This window comes from Paroedura picta, chromosome 1 (assembly GCF_049243985.1).
Source record: "Paroedura picta isolate Pp20150507F chromosome 1, Ppicta_v3.0, whole genome shotgun sequence".
NCBI lineage: Eukaryota > Metazoa > Chordata > Lepidosauria > Squamata > Gekkonidae > Paroedura > Paroedura picta.
Window position 1 is genome coordinate 56,368,464 of NC_135369.1, and position 20,016 is coordinate 56,388,479.

Genomic DNA, 20,016 nt, shown 5'->3' on the forward strand with positions numbered 1-20,016 from the left:
GTCCCTTCCAACTCTATGGGCCTTTTCGCACGGGGATCTTTGTTGCAAATTGGTCACTGAATGAAAAATCGCCATTTAAAATAGTGGAATTCGTCGTTATGCATACCTGGCTTTGTAGTGGAATCAGTTGCGTTTTTTAGCGTTTCCCACAGGCTTCCGGTCTCGGCAGAAATCGCTAGAAAGGAAGCGCTATTGCCAAGCTCGTCCCGCCCCTGGCCGGCAAGCAGCCAATGGGCAGCCGTTAGCATGCTCCCAAACAGCCCCTTTCCCTTTAAGAAAGGTTTTTTTTAAAAAAACAGACCCATAGCAACGAATCTGGGTAGATTCGTTGCAATGGAGAGACCCATCCAGCTGCCTAATGTGAGCTGTCGTTTGATCGTATGATCGTTGCCACGCTGCCTCGAGTGATAAAAAAAAAATCCCCCCCCTCTCACGGGCCCGATTTTCGGCTGAATTAATGTGTAAAAAATAAAGGGACTTTATTTCAGCAAACGGGCTTTTATGTGGTTTGTGCTTAGTGACTAAAGGTGAAGGACTGAAGCCAGGGAAGCCTCTAAACAGAAAGAGGCTCACTGGTGCGTTTATCCCCGCTCGCTCGGAGAAAAAAAAATGGCGATCGCTTCGCCGGAAGTTTGGAGGACAGGCTCAGGAGGAGGGACTTTGAAGAAACCGCAACAATGTTAATGCACAGGTCTTTATTGCTAGTGTTACAGATTGTTTGCAAGAGTGTAGCGCTTTCCGGAGGGTGAATCCACTTTTTGGGATTCCCCTGAAAGCACTACAACGAAGCGCTTTTTGCGGGTCGGTTTCAGGAGTGTTGCAGATTGTCTACGACGTCGTGGGTTATTCCAAATTAGTAGCATTTTCAATTAGTAACCATTGTGCTATTTTGAAGCCGTGCGAAATGGCCCTATGATTCTATGATTCTGTGATTCTGTGAGTTACACCAAAGAATATTGATGTCAATAGATTTCAAAACGTGTAAGTCAGATTAGGATGACCCAGTTCATCTTCTTGACCCATTGGTATTGCACACTTCCCAAACCTCTATTTAATGGGGCAGGTCATTTTTTCCCAGGCCCTTTGGCACTGTTGGTGACTAACCAACAAAGAGGTCTTTTGGTTACAGGAGACTGCCTAAGGAGGTGGTGAACTCCCCCTCACTGGCAGTCTTCAAGCAAAGGTTGGATACACACTTTTCCTGGATGCTTTAGGATGCTTAGGGTTGATCCTGCATTGAGCAGGGGGTTGGACTAGATGGCCTGTATGGCCCCTTCCAATTCTATGATTCTATGAGACAGCTCAATCAAAATGTCAACTGAATATGTGGTGTTAAAAAGATCTAATTCCATGCCTGGAATTCTTAAGGAAAGGACTGAAAATAATATCTTTATATAACTCTGTGGTATGGCCACATTTGGAATAAAGTATTTAGGTTTGGTTGTCCAATCTTCAAAAATTATAGAAATGGAAAAGGAAAATCTATGATCAAGAGATGAACCTCAATACAGAAGAAAATGGTTTGGGTGTTTGAGTTTAGAAAATGATAACTAGTAGAATGGGATAAATATTCATAAAATTATTCATGACATGTGGAAATTTCTCTGTGCATTAGAACTGGAGATCACCAAGAAACTGATTAGGAGACAATTCAAGGCAAACAAAAGTAAGTCCTTTGTTTTTTTCTAATGCACATTAGGGACAAAAAGGGACAAAAAATACATGGATGTCTATTGGTATAAACAGATATGGGCACGAACTTGTCCATAACTTTAAATTGGTCACACATTTGGTCTATTCCCCCCCAGCCCCCCCAGCCCCCCAGGTTCAGAGGATGTGCCTTCCCTGAACATTTCCCAGAACTTTTGTCCATTTGGGTTCAGGATTGGGTCATTCAATCCTGTTTTGTTTTGTTTCCTCCCTGTCATTTGGAGGGGGGAGCATAATGAAGGGTTTAAATGACTGCAAGACATTTTGACCTCACAGCAGACAGGTGTGTGCACCCTAATATGAGGCTGAAATGTTTTAGTTAGGGATGGGCACAAACTGAAAAATTCTGGTATGTTTCAGGGTTTGGGATGTTTTCAAACTGAAACCGCCCTGAACTCAAACAACCCAGGAGCCCCAAAACAAACTGGCTGGGTAGAAGGAGGGATAAGCAAAATGGAGTGCTTTCAGTGTCACAGTGGATAAGTGCACATGGTCAAAATGACTGCCAGCCATTTTAGGGATGCATTTCAATGGTGAGCAGGTTACATCAAATCCAAATTGAGACAGACTTTACCTGTATCAAATTGACTGGTAAATCTGGAAATTATCTTTCTTATATTTGTGTTATCTTTGGGAATTATCACTCCAAGTATTTCAGTCAGTCTGTTTGGAGCGTAAAAACATCTTATTGATCCCATGGTATACACTGATCAGGTTAATTTAGGATATTCACTCATTAAATAATACATTCACAATTTACCTGTGACAGGGTTTTAGTTCTGCTGCAGTGTAAGACCTTCTCCTAAAGGACATATGAGATGAGTCCATGTGAACAGTTTTCTTTGCCAGTTCCATCGGATCTCGAAGAGTTATTGTATAATTGCTTATATCACCATTGACTTTTGCTGGAGGATCCCAACTAACCAAAATTAACCCTGAGGGCCATGGTTGGAGTCTAGGAGGTAACAATCCAGATGGTGCAGAAGGATTTGTTCTAATTTTAGCTATTGAACTTGTTACACTACCTTGACTGTTGTTTGCAGTAACAGAATAGCTATATTCTATTCCTGGGGTTAACATAAAGTCATGGTAACGGGTATCCAGACCAGAATAAACCAGCATGTCATTTCTTCTCAGTTCATAATTTTGGATTTTACCATTTGGATTGGCAGGAGCCTTCCATGTGATTTCTATGGACTCCGAACCTGTCACTGTCAACTTAGGAGCTTCCATGTTAAGGGGTGGGGCCTCCATTGTCCATACAGACTGAGGTTCACTAGATGTGCAGCCTCCGCTAGTACAAGAAACCAGGGTGGTGTCATATTTTGTGTAAGGCTGCAGATTCAACACTGTTCTGAATAAACTCTTCCCAATATAGACCTCATCACCGTTTAATTTTAAAATGTATTTGGTGATTTCGCCATTTTGAATTTGAGGGGGTGACCAAGACATGTTAATTTGGGTTGCACTAATATCTTCCAGACAGGGAGGGTTCACCAATGCCGGAGCTGCTTCTAGAGTTTGTATGCTTCCTGAGTCACTGGTGGAGCAGCCCCCCATGGTACAAGCAGTTACTGCATAGTGGTAGACTGAATATGGCAATAACTCTTCATCCGTGTAGTTGAAAACAGTGGCATCAAAGCTAAAAGGATAAGGAACATCATTTCTCTGGAGTCTATATGACTGCAGAATACCATTGGGCTCCTCTGGGGGAGACCACAAAATCAACATTTTGTCAGGGCTTGCAGGTATGTATTGCAAGATTGGTGCAGCCAAACCCTTTGGGGCAGCTTGACTGGTCATTGTGGTAGACCATGAGCTATCTGTATAGCCTGCTGAATTCCAGGCACGTATTTTATATTCATATCTAGTCCATGGCTGCAAATGCTGAATGCTATACACAAATGAATTACTGCCCGTGTTATATTCTGTGAAAACAATTTTCTCTTCTCCTGTTGTTGCATTGTTCCCTGAAGCATCTTCTTTGGAGCATCTGTGAATAACTTCATAGCGTATTATTTTTCCATTTGAATGAATTGGTTTAGACCATCTTAGTTCAATGCTGGTTGCATTAACGGACTGGATTATAGGTGCCATTTGAGATGCAGGAGGGGCCTCATCTGTCCAGACTGGCTGAGGTGTAGAGCGAATGCATCCGGCTCTGGTGCAAGCCTCAAGAACTAGAGTGTACAGAGTGAACGGCTCAAGGCGTCGGAAGAGAAACTGGCGAGACAAACCACTGTATTCAAGGTTGTCATCATTGAAAATATTGTAGGTCTGAAGAGGAAAAAATAGATACTGTTAGAATTTGTACCTTGCTGGTGAAACAGTAGAAGGCCGAACATATTGATTAGCCTAACACTACTCACCAAGACAAATGCAATTTGCCAGGTCACCACAGGCTCACCCTGTTTTAGTTGGCTGATTGGTACTAAAAAAAAAAAACCCTAGTGGTTTACTAAGCAGTGATATATGGATTGTAACCTGAATCTGATTTGATTGTTTCATGCTGTCTTCAACATGTGACAAGCATTTGTTCCTTCTTGGCACAATGGTCTCATTGATTTCACAGATGGGGGAACTTTAGTTCAATGAAATGAAGCTTGGTTTGGAAGACCAGGTTGCAGAGTCTGTCCTGCCATGAAATCCAACTGATAAGGGGGTGGTAAATTAGTTTAAAAAGCAAACACCCATTCCCCCCCCCACCCCCAAATAATTACTTTGTGACCAGTTCCTTTCTCCTCCCATAGTTTTTTTTTCCAGAGGGCTGCTGTGAGGCATGTGGTGATGGTGTGGAAATTCTTGGTCTCTTTAGATGGAGGATATGATACAAAGTGTAATGTATTGCACTCCTACAAGTGAAGCTACAGACATGGATTGGTAGAACTGGTGGGAAGTTTCAGTTCCTCAGTGTATAAAGCAATTTGTAGTTCTGTGAAATAAAAGAATTCTCTCAGTTTGGCTGGGATTGAAACCTCACATGGACATGGCTAAAGATTGCCGGAAGGGTCTGAGAGCCAGGGAAATTATGGAACAAACCAGATGTGACAAATCCTTTTGTATATAGGCATTTATGTTTGTACGTGTATGTGTGCAGAAATGGAGATGGGAGCATCGGGTATGAAGAGTAAAACACTGGCTCCTCCACTTTTCTGTGCTCTGTTCTATCCCGGGAAATACACTGGAATAGAAGAAAAATGCTACAAAAAACAGATTATACCAATCTAAGGCAGGGGAAAAGACAGGCCTTACTTGTACATTATCTTTGAAAAAAACAGACCTAGCTCCTAATTTCCTTATGAATAGAGGACATATGGATGCTCCCATCATATCTCACTTTCTCCTTAGTGGATAGCACATGCAAGGGTTAATAATAGTTAAGCTTACATCTAATTCTGAACTAGGCTATATTTAGAACTGTGTGATGCAGCTAGCTATTAGCTAGGGAAATGTACCTACACACTTGGGGATCCATGTTTCCAGAAAAATCTTTAAATCGGCAAAAGAAAAATGGGAGGGAGGTAAGGAAATTAACATGAACTACTTTAAGGGCTGAGACCTCACAAGACTACCTCATGAGATCTTGGCAACTAGGCACCCATAGACCATATCACTGCTTGCTTGCCTAGCCAAGTCAAGTCATTATTATTACGGTACTAGACCAGTAGTCAAATTACAAGGTACATAAAAACATCTGGCATTAACAAGATTGCCTAGCCCAGTGGTCCCCAACCTGCCGGGCCGCAAAGGCTTTGGCGCCGGGCCGCGGCTCCCTCTCCCCGCCCCCCGCAGTAAAAAGCTTCCCGGGCCGCAAGCTTGCAGCCCCGGAAGCTTCTTACTGCGGGAGGGGGGGGAGAGGGAATCATGGCCGCGCCCACGCATTGCGCATTCGCAGCCGAAATAGCTCATGCGCGGCACTTTCGCGCTTTCGCACATGCGCGAAAGTGCCGTGCATGCGCGATTTCGGCCGCGCATGCGCGGCTTGTGCGGGCGGCCAGTTGCCCTGCCGGTTCCCATCCTCAAAACGTTGGGGACCACTGGCCTAGCCAACTTAAAATGGATGCTGCGATCTTCTGTGATAGTCTCATGGGATGTCACTGGTCATTTCATCCATGAAACTGAAAGATCATGGGGGAGAAAGAACTGGCAAGCATGAAGAATGGGGGAAAGAGAGATCAAGAAGCACTACCAGAAGAGAGAGGAAATGGATTTGAAGAGTAGGAAACAGGGACTAGGGAGGAGAAATTGCCTTCCCCTGTGAGTCTCATGAGTTGAGGCCTCCATTCATACCCAAGTCTGCTGCAAAGGTGGATGTGGCATCCAAGTGCCCCCTTCTCTCCAGCCAATCCCACTGGTAGGCTATTAGCCACAAAGAGTAGGAAGGAGCCTCCACATTCCCTTAAAATGGAAACAACTGAGACCAAGATGCATGGCTAAGTTTCTGGTAGATGAGTCTGCCAGTCTCTGTTTCTGTGATTCAGCATCCCTTCACAAATACCCCAAGACTGCTCTTTGAAATCCTTGGTCTCTTTCAAGCGCTTGGACTCCATGTGCTATGTATTTCACATGCCTGGCTTCCTACAGTGAGTATGAAGGCAATCTCTTCAGAGAGACTATTCCCTGTGTTACAACAAACCCTTATATAAAAGATTAAGAACAGTCAAACTGAGGACAATGCATTTAGAGGGAATGTTCCACCTTGATTAAATATAATTCCATAATTTTGATTACCTTAATTATACCATTGGGCTTAGATGGCTCTGCCCATTTAAGTAACAGCGCCCTGCCATTTTCTTTCTTTTCCACAGTAAAGTTGCTCAAGGCACTTGGAGATGCTTCCAGTGTTCGCACGGATGTCCAGGGACTCGAAACTTGTCCAGCATTGTTGACAGCATTAATATGAATGTGGTAGGTTGTAAATGGCTGCAAACCAAACAAGTGAGTCTGATGCACTGTCCCCTGCAAAAAAAATATAATTTTCTTTATGTTTTTAAAATAAATTCATCTAATACAAATAACAGGGTTGGATTCAGACTAATATTCCTGATGGCCAAAGATTTCTGCCTCAGAGAACAATTTTTCTGTGTACTCCCTCCCATAGCCACCTGAAATGTTTCCCTAAATTGTGTTCCTGGAGGAGTGGGGATCTCCAGAAAATAGGATTTTGGGAAGCATTTCAGGCTGCTGAGAAAAATCACATTCCACAGGAAACCTAGATGCCAGCCAGAGTCTGCTATTTCAAGGGGCTTCCAAAGGCCTCCTACCAATGTTACTATTCAGAATGACACTGCTTAGTCTCAGCAATGCAACAACACTGAATGTTTCCAGATTGTTCTCTTAATTTTAATTAAATACAGGAATTACTGTAGGTTGTTTTATGCAATGTGCCTGGAAGCTTCACATTACCAGCTTGGTGGAGTGGTTAAGAGTGGCGGCTTCTAACCTGGCAAGCCGGATTTGATTCTGCACTCCCCCACATGCAGCCCGCTGGGTGACCTTTGGCTCTTCACAGCCCTGATAGAGCTGTTCTGACCAAGCAGGGCTCTCTCAGCCTCACCTACCTTACAGGGGGAGAGGAAAGGGAAGGCGACTTTAAGCTGCTTTGAGACTCCTGGTAGAGAAAAGGGGCACATAAAAACCAACTCTTTTTCTACCAGGCCAACCATAACAATTCTTTCTTCTTAAGTATATGCAAATCTTAAGTATCTGATGGTGGAAAATGCCATCAAGTTGCAGCTGACATATTCTGACCTTATGGATTTCCAATGCGAGAGATCAACAGATGTTTGCCTGCCTCTGCTTAGTAACCCTGGTCTTCCTTGGTGGTCTTCCATCCAAGTACTAGCCTTGGCCCTCTAAGGTAAAGGTAAAGGTATCCCCTGTGCAAGCACCGAGTCATGTCTGACCCTTGGGGTGACGCCCTCTAGCGTTTTCATGGCAGACTCAATACGGGGTGGTTTGCCAGTGCCTTCCCCAGTCATTACCGTTTACCCCCCAGCAAGCTGGGTACTCATTTTACCGACCTCGGAAGGATGGAAGGCTGAGTCCACCTTGAGCCGGCTGCTGGGACTGAACTCCCAGCCTCATGGGCAGAGCTTTCAGACAGCTGCCTTACCACTCTGCACCACAAGAGGCTCTTCTTGGCCCTCTAGGTCAGGACAATCAAACTTTTAGGAGGAACTTTAAAAGATAGAGCAAAATCTCTCATTAGGATTCCATTGTTTTTCCTCATCCAAATTAAAATCTTTCCCTTACCACAAACTGTGACAACGGTATGGCTTTATTGTATAGGCTGTTCTCATACTGTTCTCACACTGTGCTGACCTCCAAAAATAGATGGGGTGGGGAGAAAAATAACCTTTAAAATAGATGCAGAAGATAGTACAGACATGAACATAAACTATCAGGGGAAAGTTTTTGTCCATGGCACAAGCCACCAGTGTAGTGCCTAACTTACAAGCATATGCAGCAGGACTTTGTTCTAACAGGAAGGAAGGAAGGAAGGAAGGAAGGAAGGAAGGAAGGAAGGAAGGAAGGAAGGAAGGAAGGAAGGAAGGAAGGAAGGAAGGAAGGAAGGAAAATGTCATCTTTAGCTCCTTACGAAACTTTATATATATACCAGCTACTTAATACTAATGAGCATGAACCCATGAAATTGAGTCATTTGTGGGTCACAAACGGGCCACGCCAACAACAACCGTGTGTGTCTTATCCTTCTGTGCATTTTCACAGGCTTTTTGGGGGGTCATGCTTGTGAGAGTATGAAGCATGAGAAAAATCTTTCTTCCAGCATAGATGAGGCTTGTGAGGGTTGTCTTTTGATTTCCATGGCTACTCCAATGATCACCGTTTAGCCTGACTGGCATTCTTGTAAGCCAAGAGTAGTGCTCCCTTTGGTTTCAATGGGAATGCCTGGGCATATATACTCCCTGGGGCCACGTGAGAACTCATTGAATTCTTTTGCTTTCGGTGGAAGTGGGTGTGTGAGAGAGAGACACGTAGAGAGAGAGAGACATGGAGGGGGAGAATTTTGCGAGATAGGAGGAGGGTTTAGAAAGAAGTAGCACCTTCAGCGTTACCTGTTGGTTTTCAGCTGCTCTTTTCTGGCCTGTCAATCGAAGCCCCGTTGAGAGCAGACAGCCATGTTTTTGTTTTTGAATAGACATGTATTGTTCTTTCTGGGGGGGGGGGGTGTTCTAGAAACATTTTCAGGATTAACTCTCCTAACTTTCTTTCTGGAAGTGCGGTGAAGGATCACAAATAATCCTGATTTCTGCTTTATTTTTTTACAAAGTGCTTTTGGGACACATTTTATTTCAACTTTTCCCTTCACTTGAGGTGTGTGTGAGTGTGTGTGTGGGGGGGGAGGGGTAAGGTCCTCTGCATCTGTTCTCTGTGTTTGGAGCTGGCTTTTGTTTTACAGAGCCTCTTGTGGCGCAGAGTGGTAAGGCAGCCGTCTGAAAGCTTTGCCCATGAGGCTGGGAGTTCAATCCCAGCAGCCGGCTCAAGGTTGACTCAGCCTTCCATCCTTCCGAGGTCGGTAAAATGAGTACCCAGCTTGCTGCTGGGGGGTAAACGGTAATGACTGGGGAAGGCACTGGCAAACCACCCCGTATTGAGTCTGCCATGAAAACACTAGAGGGCATCTCCCCAAGGGTCAGACATGACTCGGTGCTTGCACAGGGGACCTTTACCTTTACCTTTACCTTTGTTTCACAGCCAAATCAGCATATAGGTTTTCAGCAGTTCAGCATATAGAATAATCTCAAATCCATTTGTAACTTTCTTCCTGGGAGTGGGGTGAAAGATCACCAATAAATTTTGGTTTCTGTTTCCCAACATTCTGAATCTGAGGTATGGTTTTACCTCAAAATTCACCTTCACTTGGGTCTGGTGGAGGGGCTGTGGCTCCAAATCCAGCATCTTTTCTGGAGATGCTGCATGGAGGGCGGTGGAGGTGGCAGGGTGTTGTTAGGGTTGAGCTGTAGCTGCCTCCTCCCACAGAAGAAGAGGCCAAAAACATACCTAGCCACAACTTGGTACCCAGTGACAGTCAGGCATCCATGCCTTTGCTTGGCTACCCGGCCAATCATGCCCTGGAATTCATTGTGATGACTCTTGGGAGAGGGGGGCTGCTGTGTCCTCCACATGATGTCCTCCATGGAGGGCATGCCTACAGAGCGGGGGGTGACCAGGAAGGTCCAGAAGCTTGGAGTGGCCAGTTCTCATAGGTAGTTGTCCTCAGCAGGTGTTAGATAGGTGGATAGATGGTGGTGTGGTGTAGATCGGCAGGTCGATAGTTGGTTAGGTAGTCAGGTTGACAGTTAGTTAGCTAGGTAGATAGCATGTCCACAATGAGGCGATAGAGTCAGAGGACTCCACAGTGAATTTCACATGTATAGCACCCAAGGAAATATAGTTAACGAACTCAAGCAAACTCAAAGGTTTGTGAACACAGGGGTACGTGCAAGTTCAGGGTATGAGGTCCGTGACATCCCCCTAACTTGTGACCCCCTACAAAGCCCACAAACTTCCATTTTCCAGGTTCATGCCCACCTCTACTTAATGTGCCAGCCATGCAAAATTCCCTATACACAACTGTCTCCCAACCCAACATATTTAGCCACAAGCTGCATTTTTGTGACCTTTTTGGTGACAGTCCAGAGTTGGACATAACATCTCTTCCTTTGTGCTATATTATGGCACGTAACTCTAGTGCCATTAGGCAAGTGTATTACATTAATGGGGTAGGTTTCATCATTCCCCCATTATATTTGATTGTAGTAATTTGTACAAAATTTGCTGTGCTGAGGCTTTTTTGGGTGGGTGTAATACTTAATTCAGAAACAAAGAAGTCAGAATCACTTTTTTTGTACTTAGTGGCCAAATGCCAGAATTTCTAATCTTTTAAATATTTAAATATCTGTTATGGTCATAGACTGAGAAACATCTTTTGCACCAGGAAAAAATAATTTCTTTTTTTTTAATATTGAAAGTTAGATGATAAATATTTAAATAGTTATTTCCTCACAACAATGAGTTTTCCTTTTAGATAAATATAATGCAGCATTTGATGTCCATTCTGAATATTAAAACTCAACATGCTTCAACCACAGATTATAAATATACTTTTCAATGACAATTGCCTCCCCCCCCCAGTTGTACAGGGCAAGCAGTCTTAAGATTAATAATGAAAAGATGAGGGAAAGTATAGCCATTTGTGTGGAATTTCCAGGTATCTATATTAAGAAGAGCCTCCTGTGGCACAGGATGGTAAGGCAGCCGGCATGCTGTCTGAAGCTCTGACCATGAGGCTAGGAGTTTGATCCCAGCAGCCGGCTCAAGGTTGACTCAGCCTTCCATCCTTCCGAGGTTGGTAAAATGAGTACTCAGCTTGCTGGGGGATAAAACGGTAATGACTGGGGAAGGGAATGGCAAACCACCCCGTATTGAGTCTGCCAAGAAAACGCTGGAGGGCGTCACCCCAAGGGTCAGACACAACTCGGTGCTTGCACAGGGGATACCTTTACCTTTATACTAAGAAAAAACTAAGTTTATGCCACTCAGTACCTGTAGAAACTAATTTATTAATGAAGTATTTCAGTCAAACAGAACAATTTTGTCAGGTTTTGAATAACTAGTAAGATATCAGACTGCCAATGGACATAATGTGAAATTGTATTAAGGTGTATTCAGGGATGGTGTTAGAGGTGTTAGAGGTCTCTAAGGATTCTCCATGGTAATTCATGTGAAGTCAAATAGACCAGTGGTCTGCAACCTTTCTAAGGCTGGTGGGGGGGGGGGCGATCCGGCGACCGCGCATGGCATGCATGTGTGGCAGGTCTGCAATGTGTGTTTGTGCCATGCATGGTTGCAAATGCGCATGTGCGGCACTTCCGCACATGAGTGAAACTGCCGGGCATGCGTGTTTGTGGCCGCGCATGGCGCAAACACGCATGCGTGGACCTGCCGCACATGTGCGTTTGCGCCAGCGGCCCTGCTTCCCTTTCCCCCCCTCCCACAAAAAGAAGCTTACCAGGCAGCAAGGTAATCGGTCGCTTTGGTGGCCGATTTGCTTGCAGCTTGGGAAGTTTCTCACTCGGAGGAGCGGGGAGAGGAAGCTGCGGCCCGGCACCGGGCCACAGCCTGGTGGTTGGGGACCACTGAAATAGACCATCTGGCACTTGCATACATTCCCCCTTAACTCAAAATCTTACTTTGATTTTTTTAAATGTTCCCAAAAGACTAACATTGCTTCACTGTGTCATTAAGTGACAGTTTTAATCATATTGTGGACATTTAAAGTCATCAGATCTATAGTCTCTATTGTGTTCTCCCCAGTTCACAGAGATTTTGATCTTAATTGACTCCAATGTTATTTTAATGCAATTTCAAATTAATAAAAGTTTGCACTCACACAAACATAGTGTGTGATTTTGCCATAGAATGATCAACCACTTTTTAAAGTATAATACTTTGGGGGGTAATGGTAATTAACCTATTTTACACATTTAAAAAAAATTCTTTGTCAAAACTACTGTAGGATTAACGTGTGTGAGAAATAATCTCAAACAAATAATTTTTTATTGGATATTTAGGTATATATATATATTTTCTCAGGCAATGAGAAAAGCATGTGGGATATGAAGAAAAACATGTGTATATTACTAATAATGGCTCAATTATAGTTTACTTCAGTATGGAGAATTTCGTTCAGCCCCTAGATGGCAATACTATCAAACAGTTTTTGTACCATGAGTACTTAATGATTAACAACCAGCGTTCAGTCATCCAACATACTCAAGGAAGCCATTAAAAAAATAACAAAAATGATTTCATTATAGATTCTTTTAATAAACATTTATGGCTTAGATCCTTGAAAGTGGAAGCATTCAAATTGCCATAGCTAAAGGGAACTTGTACAGCCCAATGCAAAATTATGGACTGTGAGTTAAAGTACGGCGCTCAAATTGAAGTTCACGCTTGGCATAAAAATCTGGCATCAGGAATTGCGCTGGCACAAAATACCATTAAAATTAGCTTTACTATTTGATGTGGTCGGTATTAACTGTTTTTATGAAGACAGTTATCTATTAGGTTTCAATAACCAAACTTTTAAAAGCCTACAAATTATATCCAGGGGTTTAGTAGGAGAGATGGGGATGGACGTTCAGTTTTAAATGACTGCTTTTGAGAGCCTTAGAGATGGGGACAAACACAGGATTATATGCATCAGATGTTTAAAAAACCAAATCTAGCACCCTCAATTGTATTGGAATTTCAGTGTACAGATGGATCAATAAAGAGCAGCAATTCAGAAGAACTGAGGCTACAGACCTAATTCCTCTAAACCCTGCTACCAAGAGGACTGCACTGCTTGTTCCAATAATTCTCTACTGGAGTCCTAAATAAGTGCCAAAAATTCATTAAACAGCCACATCTCTGTACCCCTGTGAAGAGGTAGGAAGGGTTTTAATAGTTTGAAAGGCAGATCTCAGCAATTAGAGGAGGAATATAGTATCACTTGGGGGGGGCTGATTTATGAAGTACTGTCTCTTCTTCAGTTCACCACATTCTTCACCCTACCTAATTCAGCAGCTGCAGCTCCTCCTGATTTCTTCACCCATCCTTTGTCCTCTCATCTTGCTTCTTCAAATTACATTGGCTGTTAAGACTTCTGACAATGCTTTGATTTCCTTCCAATTTTGACTCAAGACTTTCTTCTTACTAAATCCACACATTCTTCCTGTCATCTTCTTAATAGCACATTTTTACTTAGAAGTTTTGCATATGTATAGGAATTATTGCCCTTAGTTGGTAATGTTAGAGATTTTCACAGTACTGAGAGCAGATTTTGCCAAAGCTGCTGGCTCTCTACCTATCGGTGCACTGACTTGCAGGAGGCCATGTTGGGCTAATTATGAGACACACTCATTTGGATTGGCTTATACAAGGCCATAGCTTTATTAGCATATCAGAGTGTTGGCCCAACATGGGAGAGGGAGCCTGCACCTGTCAGCCAACCATGAGAACTCTGACCACAGTGGTGCTTTGGGAGCCACAAAGTTCCACCCCTGGGAACATGGGTCCCCTTGCCACTGAGTCCCATATGAGGGAGGTGTAGCCACCTGAGGTGCCAAAGAGAGGCAACAACCTCCTCTGGGCCCATTCCAAGCCACCTGTCCCTGAGAGCTCCTTATTTCCCCGCTGGTTGGCCCTGCTCACAGCCAGCTGCCTCTTAAGGAGACACTGAGTCATGGGGAGTTTGATGCCCCCGACTAAGTCCCCCCAAAACAGGTTCCATCCCATGCCCAAACTGCCCCCCCCAGCTGTGATACAAGCATACAAGAAATCCTGCCACCCTAGGCCAATATAACTTTGTACACAACTCTACCACAACCAAAACATGATACGGTAATATAATATAAAATTATTCAAGCACATTTTCAATTTTTGATATAAACTAAAATGAATAATTTGCACCATGTTCTTTGTAAATTACCTTAGATCCAGGACAGCTCGAGTAAAACTGTTTCATACCTTCAGATTGCATACTTCTATCCTACCCACCCCAATTAATGAAGATTAGTTGGAAACAATTAACATCTCCTTTCAGAGAAGGTGAACAAGAGAAGCATCCCAGAAGACTACAAATCTTTCAGAGCCGCTTATGGGTATGGTCAAAACTATCCAGTCTTCAATATCCTGACAAGTTTATATCTTTTCTCGTGATTGTCTTTGACTACTTGAAGTGCCCCAGTGGTGGAAAGAGGGTCAAGAGGTTGGTGTAGGTTGAAAAGGATCAAAAATTAACATTGATTTGTGGTTGTCAATAACACTCCAGCTGGGTAGACTCCCTGCACAAATGTTTAAACAGCACAAAGCTACATAAATGCGTCATCTTTGAATCTATTGATCTGGTGATCCAGCAGTTTCCATGATTGCCACTCTGGGCTTTGCATTCTGCTTATAAGATCTCCAACCATGCTTTGATGTTTCTTTCCTGAATGCAGGAAAGGATCTGAACAATATTAGCTGTATTAGAAAAGTTGTTGTGGCATCTAAGAGCTGATGGACAGGTAATATGGCTATTTATCACTTCTTTGGGAGTAATCATCAGGACAAAGAGTGCCATTAATCAGAAACATTAAGATTGCTTCCAGTGCTCCAGAAGAACATTCATTTTCCATCCCTTTATTCTGTCTTTGTATTTCATCTTCCATTTCAGCAGAGATGATGTTTTAACATTGGAATGGGGGAAGTTCATATGTTTGCTGGTAGGGAACTGTGTTGACATATGAACATATATGATGCTGAATTAACTAACTGACCAGTTTCAGCTAGTTCTATATTGTTTATTCTAACCAACCACTAGAGCCTCTTGTGGCGCAGAGTGGTAAGACAGCAGACATGCAGTCTGAAAGCTCTGACCATGAGGCTGGGAGTTCAATCCCAGCAGCCGACTCAAGGTTGACTCAGCCTTCCATCCTTCCGAGGTCGGTAAAATGAGTACCCAGCTTGCTGGGGGGTAAACGGTAATGACTGGGGAAGGCACTGGCAAAACCACCCTGTATTGAGTCTGCCATGAAAACGCTAGAGGGCGTTTGACCCCAAGGGTCAGAAATGACCCAGTGCTTGCACAGGGGATACCTTTACCTTTTTAACCAACCACTGCCCACCATGCTCTCTGATAGAGAATGGGCTTTCCTATCACAGCATATGAAATCCTTTAACTAGAGATGCCAGGGATTGAATCTGCATGTTGAGGCATGGGATTGGAGTCATGGCCCCTCTCAAGGCCATACTTCTGAGGGGAAGCTACATCTCTCAGAGCCACACAGTACATTAGTTCCTCTCCCACTTATTTACACTTGTCTTCCTATGTTCCTCACAACCACAGAACAGCTGCTGAGAACTTTTTTTTTAAAAGGGGAGCTCAACTGGGCTCAGAATTGTACTGTGGAGGAGGAAGAGGGAGGAAGGCTTGTTTTCCCCTGCACTCGGGGCAGGGGAAAATTCACCAATTTTGCTGTTCCACTTGCAGAGCAGCAAAACTGGTAATAAATGGCAGAAGGGAAAATGGGAATAGAAATGAAAAAGTAGCATATAGTTAGGCTCTCGCTGTTTGTTGGAGGTGTCTGTAAAGCAGACATTATGCAGGAACATTGGGGATGAGAATTTTGATCCCTTCCCCCAAAATCTGAACCCTCAAGTTTAGTTTTGGTTCTTTATGTTCTTATAGTTGGATTCTTTAATATGAGACTAATTGGCCAATAAATTTATTGATTGATTAAATTTATATCCCGCCATTCCATGGACTCATGGCAGGTCACATAAAACAATATAAAATCCCCAATAAAACCAGTAAAATCCAATCAACCCCCCCCCCCCCCAATAAGATAGAGCACAAGAAGTGGCATAATCCCAACCTCCCCTATCCACAGTCAACTATCATCATAGGGAAGGGAATTCGCAAGATGGCAGAGCATTGGCTGGAGGAAGGGCCACAGTTGTTCTTGGTCCTGGCCTCAACCAAACACCTGGCAGAAGAGCTCCTTTTTACAAGCCCTTTGGGACTGCGATAGCTCCGTGAAGGCCCTCAGCTCTTCCAGGAGCTCATTCTACCAGGTCGGGGCCAGGACCGAAAAGGCCCTGGCCCGGGTCAAGGTCAGGGACCACAAGCAGATTAACAGCCACAGAGTAAAGAGCCCTGCAGGGAACATAAGGAGACAAGCAGTTCCTCAGATAGGCAGGGCCCAAGGCACGAATGGCCTTAAAGATTAACACCAAAACCTTGAACCTGATCTGGACCACAACTGGATGCCAATGCAGCTACCTCAGTACAGGCTGAATATGGGTCCTACAAGACGTACCAGTGAGTACCCTATCAGCTGCATTTTGCACCAGCTGCAATTTCCGGGTCAGAGAAAAGGTAGACCCACATAGAGCAAGTTACAGTAGTCTAATCTGGAGGTGACTGTTGCATGGATCACTATAGCTAGGCAGTCCAAGGGCAGGTAGGGTGCTAGTAGACTCGCCTGGTGAAGATGGAAAAAATCCATGCAGGCTACACCTGTGACCTGGGCCACCATTGAAAGGGAGGCATCCAAGATCACACCCAAGTTTCTGGCTGAGGGAATGATGTTAAACTGCATCAAAGCCAGAATGAGTAAGCACACTTCCTGTCTGGCCTCTTTTCTGCCCAACCACAGGACCTCTGTCTTGGAGGGGCTGAATTTCAGGTGACTCTGCTGTAACCATCTAGCAACCACATCCAAATATCTGGCAAGTGTATCTGGTGGGTGGGGGGGAGTCCAGGTGGCCATCTATGAGGAAATAGAGCTGGTGTCATCTGCATATTGGTCACAACCCAGTTTAAGTGACTGAAGTGTAGCCACTGGCATTCTGGTACGCATCCTTTAACAATCTGGCTTGGCTTCGAGAAACCCCAGAAGTGGTGTGCCCATGCAGAATATAGTTAAGGACACATAGCTATGTACATACAAACCTGGTGCCCCTCCCCTTCCCACCCCCTCCAGACCCATCATTAGCCATTGGGGGGGGGCATGTGTTTAACTAAAAATATGGTCACATCACCCAATAAATGTTTAACAAATTTTAAAATATATTAGACATTATTTAACTCCCACCCATTCAGGAAATCCTTCCAGTGCCATCAAGAAACCCGAGAGATTCATGAAACCCTGGTTGAGAAAACCTGTCCTAGAATAATGATGTCTCTGTCAGACACATATCTGTATCATCACTCCCCACCTTTCACTGCCCGTTCCACATCCCACAAACATTAAAACAGGCAGACATTATTGTAATGAAAGTGGAAGGCTTCTGGCTACTCCTGAACATCAGCATCACCTGTATTTTGATTTAATTGGTACACTTACTATAAAAGGGCATCATTCTGGTTACTTGGTTACTATATTTCTAATGGCATATCCCTAGTTTACACATGCAATGTGCAATCCCTTTGTATTTTGTGGTGCTAGGCATGTACAACTCAGCATGTGAGTACATTGGGGTAGGCATATATCAAACATATCATAGACATATACATAGAAGTATTCGTGCATTACATTTCTTTTCTTGGCAAGTTAAAGTGCTACACTACAGAGAGCAGTCTGATGATTGCCTATGGCATGGTTCAGAGAGCCATGCTAAGAATTGAACAAGGTTTACCAACACTGGCTCTGCACTCACTTCCTAATTAGACATAGCCAAAGAACTCTTCATGCTTTGGCAAAGCCATTCACCATATGTTGGACAAGAACTTGACACCAAGAGGCAGTCAAAAGCTTTTCTGTCACCCTCACACACAGGCACAAACAGCAAAGGCTTAAAATACATTTAGTGGATCTGTGGACAGAAGCAACCAGGATCAGGCCTTCTATGTTTTCCCCCAACTTCCATCATTTTAGCTGAAGTTATGTATGGATGTTGGGGATGGGAACAGTGAATATGATTTTGCTCCTTCTCCTGTGCCTTAAATGTCAGCGTAATCAACACTTAACAAGGAATTCTGCCCATGTGAACCACAAAACAAGCAAAACTGAAAGGGAAGCAGCTTGGAGAAGTAAGGCAAATGCAGCTGAAATCTCAGAATTCATGTTGGGGAAAAGGAAGCTAAAGCACCCTTTACCTTTGTCCTGGCTTATGCTTAGAAACCTGGCTGTAATAGGAGCTCTTTTCCCACAATGGATTTATGTGGTCCTCCAGCCAAACCAGGGAGCCTCTTGTGGCGCAGAGTGGTAAGGCAGCTGTCTGAAAGCTTTGCCCATGAGGCTGGGAGTTCAATCCCAGCAGCCGGCTCAAGGTTGACTCAGCCTTCCATCCTTCCGAGGTCGGTAAAATGAGTACCCAGCTTGCTGCTGGGGGGTAAACGGTCATGACTGGGGAAGGCACTGGCAAACCACCCTGTATTGAGTCTGCCATGAAAACGCTAGAGGGCGTCACCCCAAGGGTCAGACATGACTCGGTGCTTGCACAGGGGATACCTTTACCTTTACCTTTACCAGCCAAACCACTGGGAAAAGAAGCCCCATTAATACCCACTCCAGGAACTCTTGATCCTGCCTTCCTTAGTGCCCAAGTTTTGCTAGCACTGCCAACAACATTGACCTGCCAGTTGCAGATGATATGGCGGCACAAGAAATGTTTGTGTTCTTGTTGGCTGCTTACTAGTTATGTCACTCTCAGGAATGAAAGGAACTCTTGAAAATATTTCAGCAAAGTTCTGGGATTTTTATATTCACTTTATTTTATATGGTAAAATGCTGCAAACTACCTTGATCCTAAGGGATAGGGGTAGGATGTAAACAGAAATGAGAAAACAGATAAATAAAAGCATTGTGGGCACCAGGGACCAGTAGCAACTAAGCAGGGGCATGGACTTGAACTCCATTAGACTTTCCTTGGGGAGACTCGGTAGATGGAATTTACTACACTTAAGGCTCTAACTTGATTGCCATTTTTGGGAAAGAATGTCTCCTCTTCCAGGTCAGAATAGCCATTGGCTCTCAGGAGGGGGTTGCCATTTCATACAGCATGTGAAGGGCTTTGTCTAATTGCTGCTTCACACATGCTTGCTATATACCACTTGATTGCTCAGTGCTTGATGTCTCACAGCTGACTTTGCCTCCAAACTAAAAATAGTATTCAAGGTGATATGTGTGTTATTTGTTCCATCATGGTTCATGCAGGTTATTCCTTGATGTTGCACTGAAGCAGTGCTCAATGGGAGTTAGAATGGGAAACATATTTGTGTGTTTTTTGTCTTTCAGCCCCCCCAAACAACTGTGATGAGGGCAGCCTTGAACATTTGCAGTGTGCCTTGCCTTCACATTGGAGCAACTATATTCTGACTGAAAGCATTTGGGATAAAAGGGCTTAGAGCAGCGGTTCTCAACCTTGGGGTCGGGACCCCAAGTGGGGTCGATCAACCCATTCCCAGGGGTTGCAGGGGTGTTGGCCGCCATGGCAGCAGTGGCAGCACCATAGCGCTAGTCTCCTGACCTCCTCTGTGCTGCAGAGGGAAGAGAACGCTGGGGAGAAGTGTGGTGGCGGTGCTGCTGCTGCCGTCAAGCGTGTGGGAAGGAAGAGGAGGGGGAAGGAAGGGGAGGGGGGACAAGAGTGGTGCAGGTGCAAAGGCGGAAGGTGCACGTGGAAGCAGCGCCCCACCTAGCCATTTCCAGAAGTCCTCTGATCCGCTTCGCGCAGAGGCTCCAAACCAGCTGGTTAGTGAGGACTCAAGGCAGGGTGCGAAGCACAATTCGTTACAGAAACATCTGTAAC

The 20,016-nt window shown here is 44.2% G+C and overlaps 1 protein-coding gene across 1 annotated transcript in view; it reads right to left on the reverse strand.

Moving 5' to 3' along the window:
- The window catches only part of USH2A (usherin), a 684,687-nt gene that overhangs the window by 56,002 nt on the left and 608,669 nt on the right, over positions 1-20,016 (reverse strand). The window contains exons 64-65 of the mRNA XM_077339259.1: positions 6,442-6,669; positions 2,471-3,987 (exon numbers count right to left, since the gene is read on the reverse strand). Of these exons, the coding sequence (XP_077195374.1) occupies positions 2,471-3,987; positions 6,442-6,669 (1,745 nt within the window). The remainder of the gene's footprint in view (positions 1-2,470; positions 3,988-6,441; positions 6,670-20,016) is intronic.